Raw genomic sequence first — 19,856 nt, 5'->3', positions numbered from 1 at the left:
CAACGGGCTGGAAATAGTTCAATTTTGAATAGTGTGTTTCAGATCATTTTGTTCAGCGGTGACACACGGAGTCGTGTCAAGGGTGTGGCTTCATTCCACTCAAATCGCGCGTCAACTAATAGGGGGGGGGGGCAAGGGTTATTTTCGTTCAACGTAATTGCAATATTTTTTTGTTCGTACAACGTAAATAGAAAAAATACATTCCGTAATTTTGTAATCACAGGCTAGACGTACAACGTAATCAATCAAATATTTTGTTCGTACACTGTAAAAATGTGTCATTTTTCTCGGTACGTACAAGAATTTACATCCAAATAAAAAAATCGTAAAGAATAATCCAGGGAAATTACATTTTAGAAACCGTAAAACGACTAGATGACACAATTCACTACAAAATTGAATGTCAAGACGTAAAAGGCACTCTAACCGAATGAAGAGCATTACGAGGGTAATATGCGCATGCGTTTCTACACACGGCGCAGTAATGTCGGAGAATTTGAGTCGGAGAGCTCTTCGGACCATTCAATGTTCCATTTTTTAACACTGTAAACTGTAAAAAGGTCTTTTTTTCTTTGTAAATTGAAAAAAAAAAACTTTTTATTTCCCGTAAAACCGTACCAGCTACCCCCCTTGCCTCCCCTCTAATAACTCGAATTCACGCGCTTCGACGTTCTATGATTACGTCAGTTATATCTTTAGTAAATCAATAAACTAATCGGCTGCGCTTGCTCGCCAGGCATTGTCTGCCACATATTATCATATCATACCTCGCACCGCCTCGTAACGCTATGGGAAGCCCATGAAGAATATTAGGAAATAGATCTCCTCGCAAATGGCCGCCGAAGCCTCGTTGTGAGCGAGAGAGCCACGTGACTTGTTTTGCCCCTCGAATAGTATTGGAAACAAGTTATGGTTATTTAAAGCGGGGGAGTCGTCACCTGCGCACGCGTCATATGCCATAGCGTGTCATTGTTTACAAGCAAGCGTCTACCCATGAGCCTTTGCGTTTTTAGCGTGTGTTGTTATTGTCGCTTGGGTCTCAATTCCCGCGCGTGCGCAGGTGACGATCCTCCCGCTTTAATGGCTACTGAGTATGAATGAATAAAACACACCGGAAAACAGACTTTCAAATACGTTTAATGATATCACAGAAATGAAGCCACATATAAAAAAAGTCTGCATAAGGCTTTGGTAAACTCTGGTACAGTTGAAATTAGTGAATATCGTAGACTGATCTGGCCCTTGATGCTAATTTTTTCATAAGCGGCTTATCGCTGAAAAAAGTGACGTAATCATCCTCGAAGACATATACATCCGATTTTCACAACCTTCCGTATAGACTAATACTTATATATCGCCACAAATTAATGTCAGAATAAAAAGTATTGAAAAGTGGAAATAATAAAACCGTTTTATGAATGATGCTCGTCACGTGACTGTGAGTTATATTTATCTGATGTGATCTTCTTTTTAAGTAGGCGATGCCATAGCAACAGTGAAGAAGATACACATCTTCATGTGCACCTACGTGAATTGTATCGTATATCAGTTACATCAGTTTGTAATATCGATGTCACGTGCACGAGCGATAATTCTGTTATCAATTCAATGAATACATCATAATATTTTTTCTTCTCTTTTTCCAGGCTACGGAACTATGGTTCCCGTAACTCAGACTGGCAAAATCGTCTGCATATTCTACGCCATATTCGGAATTCCACTGTTTCTCATTTTCCTGGCCAAACTTGGCGATATCTTGGTGAACGCTATTCGCAAATGCCATCGTACATGCTGTAAAAGAAAGTCTAAAAAAGGCCCTGGAATGACCATGAAGTATATGTCAGGTAAAGGACAGAAACATCATAATAGCGCCGCCGACGATGAATATGAGAACGAAAATGCCGATATTCCCATTAGTCCCTTTATTGTTGTCTACACGATCTACTTGTTCGCTGGCGCAGGGATCTTTTACTACACACAGGATAGCTGGGAGTTTGTAGACGCAATATACTTCATCATTTGCACCTTCACAACAATCGGTTTTGGGGATATGGTGCCCGCTTACGGAGACGGGTCCAGCGGAGGGATTTCCACTATCACAGATCTCACCAAAGATCTTGCGAAGAACTTGGAATTCACGCAAGATTTAAATCTAAACATTAGCTCCAGGGATATGGAAGCTATCCGCCACGCAGATTTCGCTCTTTTAATCTGGTACATTATCATTGGTATGGTGATCATGTCGTGCATTTTTAATCTGCTTCTCGTTAAACTTCGCAAACTCAGTCACGTGCTGTCCACGAAGAAGCACTCGAGGAGGGATAGATTCGCCTTAAACTCGGACACATTCTACGATGGTCCAACCAAGAAAGGATCCAATCAACATGAAGGCGAAATCCGAAAAGTAGAACTCTGCTAGTTACATTTTACAATAACATTTTTTTCTCAAAACTTTCTTCTTGCTTAAAAACGTGTAAATAAGTAAACCTCTTTTTGGAAATTTCGATTGTACATTTGTGAGAATCTAACGTTGGTGGCGCTTTATTGCCGATAACCGATCTACAACAAGCCTGCTTTAAGTCAAGAGAGTCTATTAGCCGAACTCCCAAATCCATATTACTAAATATTCCTCACACTTGTAAAATAATTATAATCAGCGTTTTATATTAACCAACTTAAATATCGCGCACTAAAATAGACTAGAATATTTAATTCACAACCCAGTATAGTATAGTATTTATACATTCATTCTTTGACATTCATCTCCCGCCATGTTGTTGCAACATTCACGTATTTTTTATAATTTCTTTTCTGATTTTACACCATATGGACATAATTTTCCATTGGCCACATGCATTAATCAACACCTTTGAAAAAATAAAAATGACGATGATTTGCATGAGTCAGACTAAAGAAAATATAGATATAATTTTTCAACACATGATTGGACACAAATACAGATATTAGTATTCAAAATACAATAAACGAAGCTGTTAAGGTAAAAAATACTGTCGAAGAGGGCGGCCATCTTTTTTGCCCCCTAAGATATTTTCGTTATAAACTAACTTCCTTTTTTTACATACATAATATATCACGTAACACTTCAATAGTCTGTAAGTCAGACCGAGTAACCACATAAAGACGTGTTCTATTCACGGCGTATGCATACTGAAATACTTCAGTCTATTTTATTATTATATATGTGCGAGGCCGGGGAAATGCTGAAATGTTTCAGCTGTTGAGAAAAGAGAGAATGTTCACAGAATGTACGTACGAAAGTAAGTAAGTGATGTGATGAACTTGTATCTTTCAAGATGACCGAGACATTTAACTTTAGAACACGACTATTTCTATAGGACAAGACAGAGTTATTTAAACTATGTATTCTCCACTTTAGCTCGTTCCAGGAGTCGCCAAATGATTGCTGTTTCTCAATCTGCATTCAACAACGTTTCTTAAAGCTGCACTCTGGATTCATTCCTTATATTGAGTTCTTGGGACTGACATTTTTTATGGTATAAATATGCACAATTTGCTTGATTTAATGATTCTTCACTCTTTGAAATTACCTCAGGTCGCGCTATTTCGAAACAGGGGTGGGTCTTTGTGAATCCATCCGCATTAGAACAAATCAACTTCAAGTTGGAAGGCAACGAGTACGTTAGTCCGATCAGGATAGGCGACCAACCCAGGAGCTTCAGTCTGCATCAGATTTTAAACAAATTCGATCCCAGAGTGCAACTTTAAACTACTGGGTTGAACTCATAAGTAAGGACCTAATAAAATTGATTTATACATTAAATGCGTGTGTCATGTCATTTTTTCACCTGCCGATTTGTCCGCAGTTTGGAGCCGAATTATATGACAGCTGGTGTCTGAACACGGAAAATATATTGAAAGACCATCACCACCAACACTTCGCAACTCAAATGAAAAATAAAACAAAACTATCGAACCCATAACCAATAAAAAACTCACACTGTTGTAAGTATTCCACAACATATTTCAAGAATGCATTACATTGGCATATTTATTCGGAAGATATCAGCGGAATGAGAGCAAGTCGAGATGCTGATGGGAATAATTAGACCGTCCACCAGCAACGTGACGGTGACCCTATCGGAAAGACGAGTCGATTCTGAGAATTTGAAACCGATTGATCACGTGGTACTTGAATAAGTAGGGTAGCCACGGTGACTTCTGCATTCTTCCACGGTGGCTATGTAATCAGTAGTAGTACAGTTACCGTTATCTATTGATTTACTTGGATTTGCATTGAAAACTTGGTTTTAATAACAGGTTGAAGTTTTCAGACAAACAGTCGTTCCTCTCGGAGTGATATGGCGGAAGTGACGTTTTAGTAAATCAAGAGTCTATGAACGGTATTATCACCATCTCGTCGTTTTACAGTCAGTACTCGTCCGCGGCCACATAAAATAAGTAGCTCCACTGTCACTAGAGGGCGCAACACCGTAAGTTAGATAGTCGTGCCACGGCGACTGGATGGTGGCGCCCGTTTATATCTCTTAATCCACAGAACTCTTTGCCTTAAATCAAAGAGATTACTCGTTTTTTGGAGTGAGTTAAATAATGGGACCTACACGGCATATAATGCCCGTAATAGCGTATTTCTGTTTAACGATCGAAGATGCACTATTTTACAAAATCAATATTCGATGTGAAACATTTCCCATGAAGACTAGCCTGAAATAAATGCCAAACTCCGCTATGTGTCGTCTTCGTGTATTAACTCTTTTTTGGCTGGGCCAATTTTGTTCAAACGAACGTTTATAATGATTAGAGACGATAAACACGAGACGCGTCAGGGTTAGATCCCGTGAATACCGTAACGTTCAAAGGCGGTGGTCGTCGCGCCACGCATACGCGAGATATGGATCTCACAATATGGCGACTATGACTGTTGCGCAGACCAACAAGTACAAACTGAGAGGTTATCAAGCTTTAATTAGATGATATTTTTGGGGATTGGTAACGAAGAATCACCGGCGGTAATTAGTACAAGTCGCGCCCAGGTCAAAACTCGGGCATTGAAATGTGGGAAAATCAATGTTTAACAACACAAATGTCGCATATGCGCGGCGCGACGACCACGGCCCTCTCAGATTTGATTAGCGTTCAAATTACTTGTACTCAAGCTTGAAATGGCATTCGACTAAATTTTGACGACAACTTCAAATCAAACAATTTACCTGAATCGACGTGACAGTATGACCATTGCAATATTATCCCCAACTAAACGTTTGGCTGTGAATATTTTATCCCTGACGTGAAGCAATCTGAAAACCCCGTTTCTCAACTTGTCTCCTTATTTACTTTTTAGTCGTATTCAAGATGTCTGCCCCATATATAATATTTATTTGATTACATTTAACTGCGGCGCGCGCATGCCAGATATGAGATGCAAAAGCAACGTGTGATAATATGATTGTGGATGTATTAATTGATGTCACAAAAATAAAATTCTCTGTTGCCGAATATCAGCATACTAACATGTTGGTATTTTCCACCATTACAAAAACTGGCTTCTTTCTGCACGCTATCATAGAGGGACTGTGAATCTATGAGTGATTCGGATATAACAATCTGATAACAATCTACTAGCTTCATGGAGCAACATTGCTAGCAATGCTAGCCTGTGAGCCAATCAGCTGACCATAATGCTGGTTCAGTGTACGAAATAAATTAGCGGCCACTACCGTGACGACCTTAGTAAATCATTCCATTCCGCGATGAAAATGTCATGTAACGAAAGGAGATTAGTAATTTTTTAATATTCATGCGTTGCAATTTGATGGGCGCTGTCCAGGCGTTATAGTTTGTTTTGACGCGCATTCTCGGTTGAACAAATAATGAAACGCATCGGTAATTTATCTGCGGCAGAAGCAGAAAGCAAGACAGAGAGCACTGAGTACGCCATCAACGAAAAATATTAGACCATTTCCGAGACTGATTCGCCAAATAAGTGCGACAAAGGTTTTCGAAATCCTGCTAGCGTTTCAACGTCCCCAGAATGAAGGAGTAAAACATGTTTTAATAATAATTAGTCACAAATATGTAAGTAAGCAAAGGAATATCCGTCAACAATAAATTACGTGACGCACCCGGTACGCATCAGAACGCTCTAGCGTTCTAAGGAATTTTGGAACATGAGAATACATACGCCGACGTTACACTTCTGAGACGACAGTGGGGTGTGCACACTTCGTCACGTTGAATATGGGATGCGGGCATTCGGTCCCACCAGTCTTATCAACTACGTTAAATTCTACAATAAGATCGAATCATTATGGAGTAAGTAACGACTTGAACTTTACCGGAAATGAGTCGACTTTGACGACGGAGACCGACATTTCCGATATAGACGACGATACCGTCTCGGAGAAGAATCAAAGACGGGAACTGGATGCGAAAAACCGAGATTATATCAACGAGGCCCCACTTGCACACGCCGATTATAATAACAACTTGAACACACAACATGAGTCAAAAACACCATCTACGATCAGTAGGTCGGCTGACATGTGTTTGCTGTCCGGGGCGCCAAGGATGTTTAAGGACTATTCGCTTGCTGCAAGTAATCGCACGCAACTCGCACCAATACAGGTACTCAGAATGCGTGACGGCACCGCTGATAACGGTGTGAACTCGAGAGGAAAAACAACCACGAGGAAAGAAAGTAGAGACGATCGCGCATTTATCTTACCAACACGAGGAAGTGACACATCCAGTAGGACCACTGACAGCGGTGTCGTCACGGATAACAGCAGTGACAACAGCTTGGTGACGCCATCTCAGTTTGGACTCGGAGATGGTAAAAAGGTGGCCGTGGCAACAACATTTTACAGTTACCGAAACAGTCAAGTCACCCACCCAACTGTTAAGAAATCAAACCCTTTTGAAGAATGCGCCGAAATCCCTCTTAACCTACCACTGCCTGACGTTGTTGGCCACCGTCAGCGAATCAAAGATCGACTAAACATCTCGGTTTCGGGGAATAAGGTCGTCACGCGTGAACAGAAGCAGTTGTCACGAAAGGATATCGAAAAAAAACTGCAGCAAATCACTTCAACCCCGTTGCACCAAGAGCCAGTTGCCAAGAAAATCACGGCACCCAAAGCCACGATCGAGAATGAGTGTGAACCACCGGTGTTCAAAAGAAGATATAATAATTTCATGGGTGACGAAACAACAGTTGTGGAAAGAAGACTTTCTAGTAAAGAAGCTTTCTTGAAACGAGAGAAACAGAAGGAGGACCGCCTGAGGATTGTTTTTGAAGACGAGGATTTCTGACACTAATGCTGGATTTTCGCGACAGAAAAAAATGCTTCTTGTTGTTGAAATGGAATAGCAATTAAACCTACTGAATGCTCGTAAGTGAGCTGTCTGGACGCACATTGTGTTGAGTTTACCCTTATTTATATGCATAAAACAGAGATAAAGCTACTGTTCATTTGCATATTCATCTTATTGCCCAGCCACACTCTCATCAGAAACTCGTGAGAGTGTGACTTCAAATTTTAAATCTCAAACAACGTCACCAAAAGTCAAATCAACATGACATTTCTTTGCAGGCGTCTGGCATTTAGAAACTTTCAGCGATTTGGATGAAATGTGCCGTGCTAATATAAATGAATAATTCCGATGTATGCTTTGCATGCCGGGAACCAGAAGTTGATACAAATTTACTGTCCAAAATCTCATAATTTGCATATTCATTCAAGGTAGAAACCTACTCATAATTTTTGAGAAAATTGGCCATGAATGGCGTTACAGTACTTGGGTTGTTATGTGAAATCGTGTCGGTATTGTCCCATTTGTTCAGTTTATGTCAGCAGACTACAATATGACATAATATATCTGCTACGGGATCATATAATGGCAACTATCCACTAAATACAACCATTATTTTCTCGAAAATTATGTTGGTGACCCCAACTTTTAAAGTCAATATCCGTATATTGCCCGGGAGTACAATATTTACATTTATGTAATAATCAACAATATTAAATCAGACGATCCCCAGTAGCTAGTATTGCGGGTTGATAATATGCAAATAACACAAGGATTGTCACGACAATACACCTGGTCAGTTCTGTGATGTTTATTCCAACGTTTCGCCCTAGAAATAGGGCTTCTTCAAGAAAACTGTTGTAAAACAAAGATACAATGTGTAAATGATTGTGATTGAAATGGTCCAGTGAAAATAACGTGATTACAAGTACAATGTATTTACAAAAATAATAATAATACTCCAAAGACTTACCTCTGTTGGGATGCCGTGAGATGTAAATTGGCATAACCCATACAGAGGATGGAAACCTATTTATATGTGTAATAGGTGGCGCTGTTAGATAAATGCGCCCTCACTGGCGGATGTTAATGCCCAGTGGTGTTTGTGTAATCAATTTATCTATCCATATAGACTCAAGTTTTTATCTAAGGTGGTCGTCTGTTTTGTTAATTTTTATTATGCCAATAAATGAAATATCGTCTATGTCGTGGTTGGTTTTATTAAAGTGCATGGCTACTGGTGTGTCTTGGTTGTGTCTCACTGTCCATAGGTGGTTATTAAATCTGGTTCTGAGCTCCGTCTTTGTTTCGCCAACATATTGTTTTTGACATCGTTTGCACGTGATGAGATAAATGACATTTCCAGTTGTGCAAGTGATGGGGTGTTTTATGGTATATACTTTGTTATTTGTGGTGCTATGGAAATTGGTAATATTGTGTGAAAATTTGCAAACATTGCAACCCGTCTTGGAACCACATTTTGTGAAACCAGGTGGGAGAGTTGGGTTTTTTAGTCGGCTGTGAACAAGAATGTCCCGGAGATTTTTGCTGCGACTGTATGAAATTAAAGGTGGTTGTGATATGGCATTTTTGCAACGTGGCGACTTTTGCAGAATGTGGAAGTGAGAGTGTGTGATTTGTTTAATATTATGATGTTTTGGATTAAATGTAGTTACGAGTGGTATACGAGAGTCACTTTGTTTAGGTTTGTATGACAATAGGTCTTCTCTCGGTATTGTTTTGGCACGATTAGTTTCCATAATAACCAGCTCAGCGGGATACCCACGTCTGATGAGCGACATTGTTAATTCGTTCAGACGAGTATCCCGCCACTCAGGTTTGGAACAAATACGGCAAATTCTCAATGAGAGGCCATATGAAATGCTCGTTTTCATGTGCCTAGGATGTGATGACATGAAATGTAGATATTGGTTAGTATCGTTGGTTTCTGATATAGGTCGGTATTAATATTGCCTGCCTGGTCTATGTGAACTTTAACATCAAGAAATGAAATGACTGATTGTTAATATTCTACGGTGAATTTAATAGTGTCATGAAATGTATTGATAAACTGATGAAATTGGTTAATATCGGACTGGTTAGTGGTAAAAATTATGAAAATGTCGTCTATGAAACGAGAATAATGAATGGGAAAGCTTGGTGCTAGTGATAGTAGATTGGTTTCAAGTTTGCCCATAAAGATATTGGCATAACTCGGTGCCATTTTTTGGCCCATAGCAGTGCCAAATATCTGTAAATAGTTGTTACCATTAAATGTGAAATTATTGTTGTTGAGAATTAATGTGAGGAAACGTATTATGGTCGATGTAGGAGGAGTCTTAACTGGTCTGCGGTCAAGGGCTTCCTAGCACGCAAGAATACCTTGTTCAATGGGTATATTTGTATAGAGGGAAGTCACATCAAAAGTGCCCATGTGACTACCCCTAGGAATCTGACCTAAGTTGTTTAGTTTTTGTAAGAAATGTGTAGTGTCTTTTATATGTGATTCCAAGGATGTTACCAAAGGCTGTAAATAGTGGTCAACAAATTCTGATATCTTTTGGGTAGGGTGGGTAATAGTTGAAATGATTGGTCTGAAGTGAGACCCCTCTTTGTGGATTTTAGGCAGCATATAGAATTTACCAAGACTAGGGTTGTTGCAAACCAGAAAATCTCTTTGTTGTTTAGTGATATTATTTTCAACCAGTTCATTTTCGATAGCTCCCCTAATAAGTTTGTTGATTTTGTTGGTCGGATCTGATTTTAATTTTTTGTAATGTTTAGTGTTGTCCAAAAGTTTATTGGCTTCAGAAATATAAAATTCTGTATCCATGATCACAATAGCTGAGCCTTTGTCTGCCGGTTTGATGACTATATCTTGTCTCTTTGCGAGACTGACAAGGGCTTCTCTTTCTGGTTTGCTAAGGTTATCCCTGACTTTGTTGTGGCAACGACTGTAATCAGTGGCATCATCATTAACTAGGGTAATATACGTTTCTAATTACGGGTCACGATTCGGTGGGGGTAAAAATGAACTTTTTTTACGAAATGGATCAGCTATATATGATTCTCTGTTTTCACCTTCAATGTAAAAGAATTCAGCAAGACGTAATCGACGAGAAAATATTGAAAAGTCTGTTTTTAATTGCACAATGTTTGATTTGACCGGCGTTGGGCAAAATGAAAGCCCCTTTTATAGGAGGCTTTGTTCTGCCTTGCTCAGTGGTTTCGAGGATAAGTTTATGACTGTTGTTGGTTGCATGTTTGTTACTGGTGTTGTCTCTTTCAAATCATTTGATGTGTCATGATGTATTTTAATTGAGCGCTTACATTTACATTTATGAGTAGGCTTCTACTTTAAGGTAGAAGTTCACTCATCATTTTTGAGAAATTTTGTCATAAATCGCATGACAATTTTAATTGGTTTATTTTGTAAAATCATGGAGCTATTTTCCCATGACAACATAAAATAGCATTCTTTTGTGTGTTACAGTGATGTATTTTGAGAAGGCCTTTGCGCTTTACGCAATAGTGCCTCTGCCACAGGCAGCCTTCAATTTTGTGGTCAATCACCTCACTACGCACGGCCATTTTCCTGCAGTTGTTACATCTGAAAACGTATTACAAAAAGTGGAAAAAAAACGTATGTGACATCCGAACTATTTATTAATGTCAGACTTCAGTAAAAACGTAAATACGAACCATTTTATCACGGACTATGTTTTGCAAGGTAATGTTACTGTAGTGAAATGGCGCACGTGATACACTAAAACTTGGAGGAAAGAAACGTTCTGTTAACGAATATAGTTGGGAAAGAAACGTTAAAGACTAATTTCACTGAAAGGAGTTTCTTAACATTTCCGTTTATCTTGTATTCTGGTGAATATTTCATTACTATTTCTGGCTTGAACGGGTTCGATTTTGCGCGTCTAACAGCCATAAAACACACAGGTTCTAGTAAGTTTATAAAGTTAGTCATTTATAATAGAAACTAATGCTTTGGCATGTAGGAAAGGATTGCACTTTTCTAACGCAAGTCATGTATATTTTAATCTAATTAACTGAACATTTTATTCGGAGTCGGGGCGGGAAACGTCTTATTAAAGTGATTAAAGTAACCAAGTGACTTACGCATAACTTTGTTAACCAATAGGGTCTTGTAGTTCGAACATATTCGAATATGCAAATGAGTTCTATGCAAAGCTGCTTTGTGCAGTGATGATAAGTAACGCGTATCGAACTGTGCGGAGTTCGAAGAGGCCGGTGACTAATAACGGTTCCGGCATTCTGATTGGTCAGTCACTATCTCGTCTCTTGTTCTATTTCCTGGGTTACCTGACGTCAGCGCTTACGCTCGAGGCCCGAGAGCAGGGGTTTCCCGTTGTGTCGTCACCGGAAGCGCTGTCCCAGCACAAACCTGTGTCATATGACGCCGTTGTGTCGTCACCGGAAGCGCTGTCCCAGCACAAACAATCGGTGTAGAAGACGCCGAACTGCAGCGTCAATGATATGACGCCTTGCTAGCCGATTTTAGCTAAAATTCCGTTCCGCCGCCTCTTTACAACAGTGTTTATACACGGAACTTGATTTTGCTTTTTACGATTTGGGTTGCCTTTGAATCACATATTTTAGTGAAACATTGTTTATAGAGTGAAATATTATTGTCATACATAATTCAATCTTTGAAACAACAGAAACTAACACATAATAATGATAATCAAATTTGTGTTTGAAGTTCGAAAGTAGTTGCGTTATTTCCGGTTTCAACTAGTTCGAAAATAGAACGTTCTTGGGCGCAATAATATCATGCGTAGAACTCCATCCGAACCATACTCTAGCAGCGTAAACTTATTGCAATTTGCGCAATTTGGGCCCAGTTTGTTCTTACAAGTTTTCTAAGTTTCATTTATCATTATTTAGTAAACAGGTCTCTGAAACGATTTAATATATCCGTAAAAATACGTGGTAATCTACGATTAATTTCGAACAAACTCCCGGCACACCTAGCGCGATATGTGTCAGATCGGTGTAGAAGACGCCGAACTGCAGCGTCAATGGGGGTTTCCTTTTACTCTCGAAAGTTTGGCAAATAGACAAACTGTTCTTTTATTATAAATTTGCACAAAACAGCGAGAAATGCCAGAAACATCTCAAATATGTAAGTCTAAGCTGGCAGAATGTACGGACATGGCGTAATGAAGAATTGTTTACGTATTTTTTTCAAATTACGTCACTTAGTCACCTGTCTTTGGGCCGGGATTCCGGCCCAGTGGAACAGTACAATGGCGATTACTAGCTACCTGCTATTTTCTACTATCAGTCCAAGGCAACAGAACCATCAGTAAGAACGCATTTATTTATCACGATTCATGATAAAATCACCGCCCGTGGTGGCGAGGGTTACCGCAGGATGGCGACCTGCGTTCTACTTGCCATTCGCAAGGGACTCCGGGAGCCAGCGAATCTTTAGTCAAGAACTCGCTACTAGGTACCTAGTATCGCTGTCGCCAACCAGGAATCGAAGGGGTAGGAATGTCGCCCTCTCGCCAATTTAGATTGTCAGGGCTGTAATTATGGGTATCCCTGTCTGTGGTATCTTCTCTATAGTTTTTGCTGTAAACCCCTCTGATAGTTTCTATAAAATGATCGAATGCATTGTAATATGGGGTATGTGTGTATGATTTATGACGGTTTGAATGAGAGCACCTACGCTAAAACCGTCAGTCAATGAGTTACATGTTTACTATGCGTGAAGTTGTACTCAATGGGATAACAGTAAACATATGAGAGAGAGGTGCTAGGGAGACCATCGGTAACTCAGAGTTGAACGTAGCTAATTGTTGCGACGAGACGCATACACGCATTGGGGCATCACTTTTTTATGAAGTTAAAAAAAGAGGCTAACATTTTCGAGGACTTAGTATCGCTAAGTTGCCATAGTAATACTTACATTTTGTTTAATTGTTTTAGTGTGGGTACATTTTCACTAACACGCTTTCGGTGTAAAAGATATTTACATTGATCTTGTGAGATCAACCCCGTAAGGTTCGAAAATGGCCGAATATATTTACAAGTGGATGCACACCGTTCGTAACAAACTAGAAAGTCTGGATGTAGCCAATACTCGCTATAAAAAGAACTTTAGACATGAATCAAGATGTAATAGAATTGCATTTATTTCATTTTAACATATCTTGACTGAACTCACACTGAATTGCAATAACCTTTAAAATTAAGTTTAGTAGTTTCGCGTGGGTATGTAGAAATAAAATGAATGGTTCGAATTCGTTATTGTTCGCTGTACGTAGTGATGGTAAGACAATGTTCGTACTACTTCGAAGTGTCGACTCGCTGGTTGGATACCGAGAGAGTTTTTAAAGGAATACCGGTAGTTATCGTCTTGTATTTAACTGGTGTGTCAATTGGATGGCTGATTTTTTACATCGTTTGCGTCTTGGCTTGGTTCTTGCACTCTGCTGACGTGCTGGTTTGATAAAGAGCGTTCTTGCATCATTAATTTGGTTTACTAAACGGGTGATTACTACTTGTTGATTATTGGTGGCGGTGTGTTGGTTGATTTACTGCTGTGCTGATGGTTGTCTACGCTCGTTGAAAGTATCGTTTAGCGACAATGTCCACGCCGGGTTTGCTCATAGAGAACACCATCTCGTCTCCGTTGACTTCGCGGGTTTCCACTACGGTACCAGGCTCAACGCCTTTGATGGTGACTGTGTTGCCTTCCACAGAAGCCACTGCCTGTCTCTCCTTACCGAATACGGCAAAGGTCTCAGTGAACGGCACACCTGGCTGGAATTTCTGTTCGATGGTATTGCCCTTTTCTCCAGTTATGATGATTGAGAAGTTATCTCCGTTCCTGTCGCAGCTCACGGTGGTGGTAGCGTTCTCGGCTATTTTAGCCTTTTCAGCCTGTGCACCGGCGGCCAGCATGAACTTCTCGACATTCTCGCCTTTGACGAACTTCCAGTTACCTTTGAAAGACATGGTTCTTGACGGTGAGTAGTGCTACTGATACTTCGAAGTAGTGACGAGTCTTTGCTATGTTGCTGCTGCTGCTGCGAGAGTGAAGAACACTAACAATCCGAACGCAATTTATACTATATTTTAGGATTTTAGGGGGATTATGCTATTTACTTTACAGGGGTGTTCTGTGTGGATTGTCACCCGTGCTCTGCGGCAGTCAAACCACCCATGATGTCGAACTTTGCACATAAGCTACCGTGCACGAAATAGTTTGAACCAGTCATATTATACCGCAAATCAAAATTGACCATTACGATTCGGACAACCAAATTTATCGCCAATATTATTTATTCTTTCTTTCATTTATTATATTAAATTGTATTGGAGACATCACCCGGTATCATAAAAGTTTGAAGTGGCGCCCGTACTTGTTTAGTGTCGTAAACATTCATTGTCGCATGTTTATTCGTGTCAGGCTAATATCTTGTTCTTAAAAATCTATTCATTTTATTTTAAAAGACGGTGTTGGGTGCCAGCCATGTTTGTTAGCGGCGTTTTTTTATACTCATATACTCTAGACTGTCATTTACTCTGATTTACTAGTTTTAATTTTAACACCGACCTTTTTTCATTTTACAACTCAGGACAACACACCAGTACTGTACCTTATTTTAAATAACAAATATATAAATCTGATACGCAGAAAATGTTATTTCATTTAATAGTTGTGTGTTCTGTCACCGACTCACTCCTATTTCGAGAAAGTTCTGTCGCTGACGTTGCTCCATTGTATGGAGAACGTCAATAGGATTGTCGTTGTCATGGTTATTTCGACTATAGCTATGTATATCATGATTTATTGCAAGAACAAACTTGCACAAGTTTCAACTAATCAGTTAATCACGAAATGAATTTGACGTTTCTGACAGTGTGACAATGTGAAAGAGACATGAAATGTAGTCGATTTCATGTGCGCATGTACTTTATATCTGCTACCGGAACATGATATATTTGTTAATAATTTTTCCAGACGTTTCAGTCACAAATTAACGACCTGAGCAGCATAATGGCTAAATTGACTGAGCGGCCGGTAAGATCACGCATCATACGAAGCCAATATATGTTCGTCCATCGTTCATCTTAACCATAAAAACAAATAAATGTAAGATAAATGCCTGTTAGCCTGTCACAGGGTTAATCACCACAAAATGACCCTAATTAGCACTATTAACCACCATTAACATGTGTGCCCATCTTGAGCGTCTTAGATTCCAGTGAAGCAAATAAATAAAAATAATGTAAATGTAGGCTTAAAGTGTCTGACCTGATCTACCTGATTTTTTCTGAACAAGATATATTTTGGTCCAGTTCAGTTCAAACGTCTCTGTACATTTGATGACATGTGATAAGTTCATGTTGAACTTCCAAATCAACTAAATTTTCAATTTTCATGCATTTTCGCGAAGTCAGTCTATTAAAGGTTAAAAAGTACCCTTTTTTGTTTTTGTAGGTGTGCGAGAAATATATCCATTTCCCCAAGAAATTCAGAACACACATTCCTCGTGTATCCCTCGACCGACCACCAAGTTCCCACAAAGTGAAAAACAGTTCTAAAATATTTCATTATTTCACCAAATGTTATACTATTTCAAATCAAATTTGGAAAACTTGATTTCAGTAAGAAAAAAAACTGTTCCAAACTGATCACGTGATTACTGTTACTCCCACTTTACCACCATGTCGTTTCAGAATTTAGTGTGACAAAGTGGACGGAAATAAAGGTAAAGGTAATACAGAGTGTGTTTGTTAGTTGAATATCTACTCTACCATCTCACTCTGACTTGTCTCGTCGAGTCACCTACACTCTCTTGTCGGTAGTTGATGGCCATAAAATATATAGGAACAGGTACGTAGGGTTATAAAAGTTCGTTTTTTGAGAATTTGGGTAAAACTAATGAGTTCAGCCAAGCACACATGACCAATCCATAAGACCTAACCTCACAACTTGACAAGTGTTTCCCGAAACTAATATCCTTCCCAAGAATTACACATTTAAAATCATTGTTTTATGAAATGGCCGTTTCCCTAGTTGAGGATCTCGAAGGAATCGTGTTTGACCCATGTACACAGTGTGACAAATCAAGTATTAAATGGTTTTGAGTCGATGGCTGAGATAAGTTCATATAATGCTGAATTTATGATGACATGTTAAATTACATTAAATGTCAATTACGGTGATTATTTCATATTTAATATGTTTTACTGATACTTTTATTACTATGAAATATGTTTGTATTTAGTAGATCCACACTTGCGGTCCGCACTGTCCTAGCAAGGCTGTAACGCCAGCTAGCTCCGAACGAGTCTACTAAATGGCGTAATCGAGTATAAGTATTACGTTGACCAGAAACCGAAAAATAGTCTGTTGTCTATTTTAGAGGTGTTGGTACCGACAGAAGTGACACGCATGTTAGTACATCATGTCAAACAAGTTGAGGAGTTTAAATTTATTTTAAATATGAATAAAACCCACACAGATCCTCGCCCATCACATTTGAAAATGCCATGATTCTGTTAGGGTATAGCTCACACGTTGAATGGGCGGATTTTGGGGGGAAATATTACTACTACCTCCACACTACCTTCAACTTTCTTTGCTTGAGTCGGCCATGACATCTGGATCCAGTGACAGTTACACACGTATTAAACTACTTTTGATAATTAATTACTTTACTATGACATTTAGTATTTTGTCACAGTGAACCATATGATGGATTGCGGACATTAACCACCAATGTTGTGTTGTTAACTTTTGACCAGACCAGGTCTGTGAACTTTGCCATACAGTGACAGTAAGGTATCTTCTCTGAGTAAATTCGACACCTATGCAGTCACCCGATTCTGTACGGATTACGTCAACCAGCAACCTCGAAATTTCGAAAAAGATTGAATATGATGAACACGTTTTAGTTGCTTTATCTAGCTTGGCAGTAGACCCGACACCCTCGTGGGTGACCGTGTTTAAATACATCATTCCATCGATAGACGACACAGACACGTGTGTTAAAAATGTAGTCATAAATATTCAGAATATTTCTACTTGAGATCCATTGGAAGCAAAAACTTATTAATTTGAGCTATATTCACTACATATGTAATGAGATCTAGTTAGATTTTTAAAAATAAATATTGATGCATTTTGTTATTTGGTTTGCTCTGGTACTCGAATAAAGCATTATCATATTGGCTATGATGATGTTTATGAGATTAAAATCTGTAAATACAAACATTACCAATAATGCAGTCATAGGTACTGAGTATCTTGAGATACTGACTGTATCATTTCAAAACTAGATTCACGTAAAAAGACAAGCTCACTCTTGACCAGCAATATAATCATGTTTTTCAAATGACAATCGATCCTCGGTACTACTCGGTATGGATACCGTACGTTTCTTATTTCATGTTTCTCGCCGTACAATAAATATCACAACCACTCATGAGATTGATCTAACCCGATAAAATCCGTTAGTTGTTTGACGTAGTTTGGGAATTATCAACAGACTAAATATAATGTTCACAGGTCGTTTCCGGTGTCGGATTTATGTGATTTTTTTTTATCAAGGTGATGATAAACTGAGTTTTTTTTTATTATGTAGTATAGAATTTGTGCAGTTTCGAGGGCAGAACCACATTTACCGCATTGAACTAAAATACGACACACGTTATTCCACACTTTACGGGTAATGTAATCATTCAACCTGTCGCAGAATCAAAAATGACTCTCTGTGTCATTGAAACTTCTTAAAGTGTATTCTTATAATCACATTCCTTCCAATGTACATACATGTATACAGCTAGTGACCATGGAAACGACAACTCATATTGTCGCCCTTCGTACGTTGTTGAAGTTCCAACCGTGACGACAGATTTTCTGAACTTTTACGTGATTTTTCTTTCTTTCTAAAAACCACAATTGTTGCACTTCGAAATTTGCGTGTATCTGCTTACTGGGAATGCCACAGTATACACGCACCTAATAGGGGCAAACATTCGAGAACATAACTGCCATGAAATCTGGCTTTTCGAGAACATTTCAAAATTAAAACAAATAGAAATATGACTCCGGTTTGTTATCTTGAGCCGAAAAACAACAGGCTGATGTTAAAACGAGAAATGTGAATGTGAATTAAACTTGACAAGTAAATGACATTTTTGAATACGTATATACGTCGTTAGCAACAGGAGTGGTATCCCGCGACCGTCTTTAAAAAAATGAATATATTTGATAAGCATCAAAATAATAGATCGATATCAGATGACAAGTCGGCAATGAAAGTTTATAGCACTGAACCAACAGGTACGGCGCCAGTTTATATTTTTATGATACACACCGGGAGATGTCTCCAATGCAATTTAATATAATAAACGAAAGAATAAATAATATTGGCGATAAATTTGGTTGTCCGAATCGTAGTGAACAACTTTGATTTGCGGTATATCGTGACTGGTTCAAACCATTCTGTGCATGGTAGCTTATGTGTAAAGGTCGGCACCAGGATTGTTCGACGGTTGCGGAGCTCCCACACAGAACACCCCTGTAAAGTAAATAGCATAATCCCCCTAAAATCCTAAAATATAGTATAAATTGCGTTCGAATTGTTAGTTTTCTTCACTCTCGCAGCAGCAGCAGCAGCAGCAACATAGCAAAGACTCGTCACTACTTCCGAAGTATCAGTATCACTACTCACCGTCAAGAACCATGTCTTTCAAAGGTAACTGGAAGTTCGTCAAAGGCGAGAATGTCGAGAAGTTCATGCTGGCCGCCGGTGCACAGGCTGAAAAGGCTAAAATAGCCGAGAACGCTACCACCACCGTGAGCTGCGACAGGAACGGAGATAACTTCTCAATCATCATAACTGGAGAAAAGGGCAATACCATCGAACAGAAATTCCAGCCAGGTGTGCCGTTCACTGAGACCTTTGCCGTATTCGGTAAGGAGAGACAGGCAGTGGCTTCTGTGGAAGGCAACACAGTCACCATCAAAGGCGTTGAGCCTGGTACCGTAGTGGAAACCCGCGAAGTCAACGGAGACGAGATGGTGTTCTCTATGAGCAAACCCGGCGTGGACATTGTCGCTAAGCGATACTTTCAACGAGCGTAGACAACCATCAGCACAGCAGTAAATCAACCAACACACCGCCACCAATAATCAACAAGTAGTAATCACCCGTTTAGTAAACCAAATCAATGATGCAAGGACGCTCTCTTTATCAAACCAGCAGGTCAGCAGAGTGCAAGAACCAAGCCAAGACAACGTGGTCCGGGTATCCAACAATAGTAGTACGAACTTTTTATTCTTACTTTCATTGCATCCAGCAAACAATAACGAACTGTACATTCAAGTTAATTTTATATAAATATACCGACAGAGAAAAGACTTAAACGCAATATGTGAATGTTATTGCAGTTTAGTGTAATTAAGTGTGTATGAAAATTAATTAAATGTAATTTTACTACATTTTGTTTCCTGAGTGTTCTTCTTTCGTACTTGCAGTCATTTC

The 19,856-nt window shown here is 39.2% G+C and overlaps 3 protein-coding genes and 1 pseudogene across 3 annotated transcripts in view; 2 read left to right on the top strand and 2 right to left on the bottom strand.

The window, feature by feature from the left end:
* The window catches only part of LOC100378120 (potassium channel, subfamily K, member 16-like), a 93,602-nt gene extending 89,800 nt beyond the window's left edge, over positions 1 to 3,802 (top strand). The window contains exon 3 of the mRNA XM_006817460.3: positions 1,647 to 3,802. Within this exon, the coding sequence (XP_006817523.1) occupies positions 1,647 to 2,419 (773 nt within the window). The 3' untranslated portion in view covers positions 2,420 to 3,802. The remainder of the gene's footprint in view (positions 1 to 1,646) is intronic.
* Positions 3,803 to 9,334: 5,532 nt separating this feature from the next.
* On the bottom strand, positions 9,335 to 10,573 carry LOC144353389 (uncharacterized; annotated as a pseudogene).
* Positions 10,574 to 13,463: 2,890 nt separating this feature from the next.
* LOC102807267 (fatty acid-binding protein 2-like) lies at positions 13,464 to 14,388 on the bottom strand. Its single transcript, XM_006817459.2, has one exon. The coding sequence runs from the start codon at positions 14,311 to 14,313 to the stop codon at positions 13,912 to 13,914; it is 402 nt and encodes a 133-aa protein (XP_006817522.1). The 5' UTR covers positions 14,314 to 14,388; the 3' UTR covers positions 13,464 to 13,911.
* A 4,595-nt stretch (positions 14,389 to 18,983) lies between these two features.
* On the top strand, positions 18,984 to 19,813 carry LOC144351802 (fatty acid-binding protein 2-like). The gene has a single exon (XM_078009117.2). The coding sequence runs from the start codon at positions 19,055 to 19,057 to the stop codon at positions 19,454 to 19,456; it is 402 nt and encodes a 133-aa protein (XP_077865243.1). The 5' UTR covers positions 18,984 to 19,054; the 3' UTR covers positions 19,457 to 19,813.
* Positions 19,814 to 19,856: the final 43 nt, after the last annotated feature.

Source organism: Saccoglossus kowalevskii, chromosome 13, assembly GCF_978046115.1.
Source record: "Saccoglossus kowalevskii chromosome 13, keSacKowa6.1, whole genome shotgun sequence".
In the NCBI taxonomy this organism is placed as follows: domain Eukaryota; kingdom Metazoa; phylum Hemichordata; class Enteropneusta; family Harrimaniidae; genus Saccoglossus; species Saccoglossus kowalevskii.
This window is presented reverse-complemented; position numbering and strand designations above follow the sequence as displayed.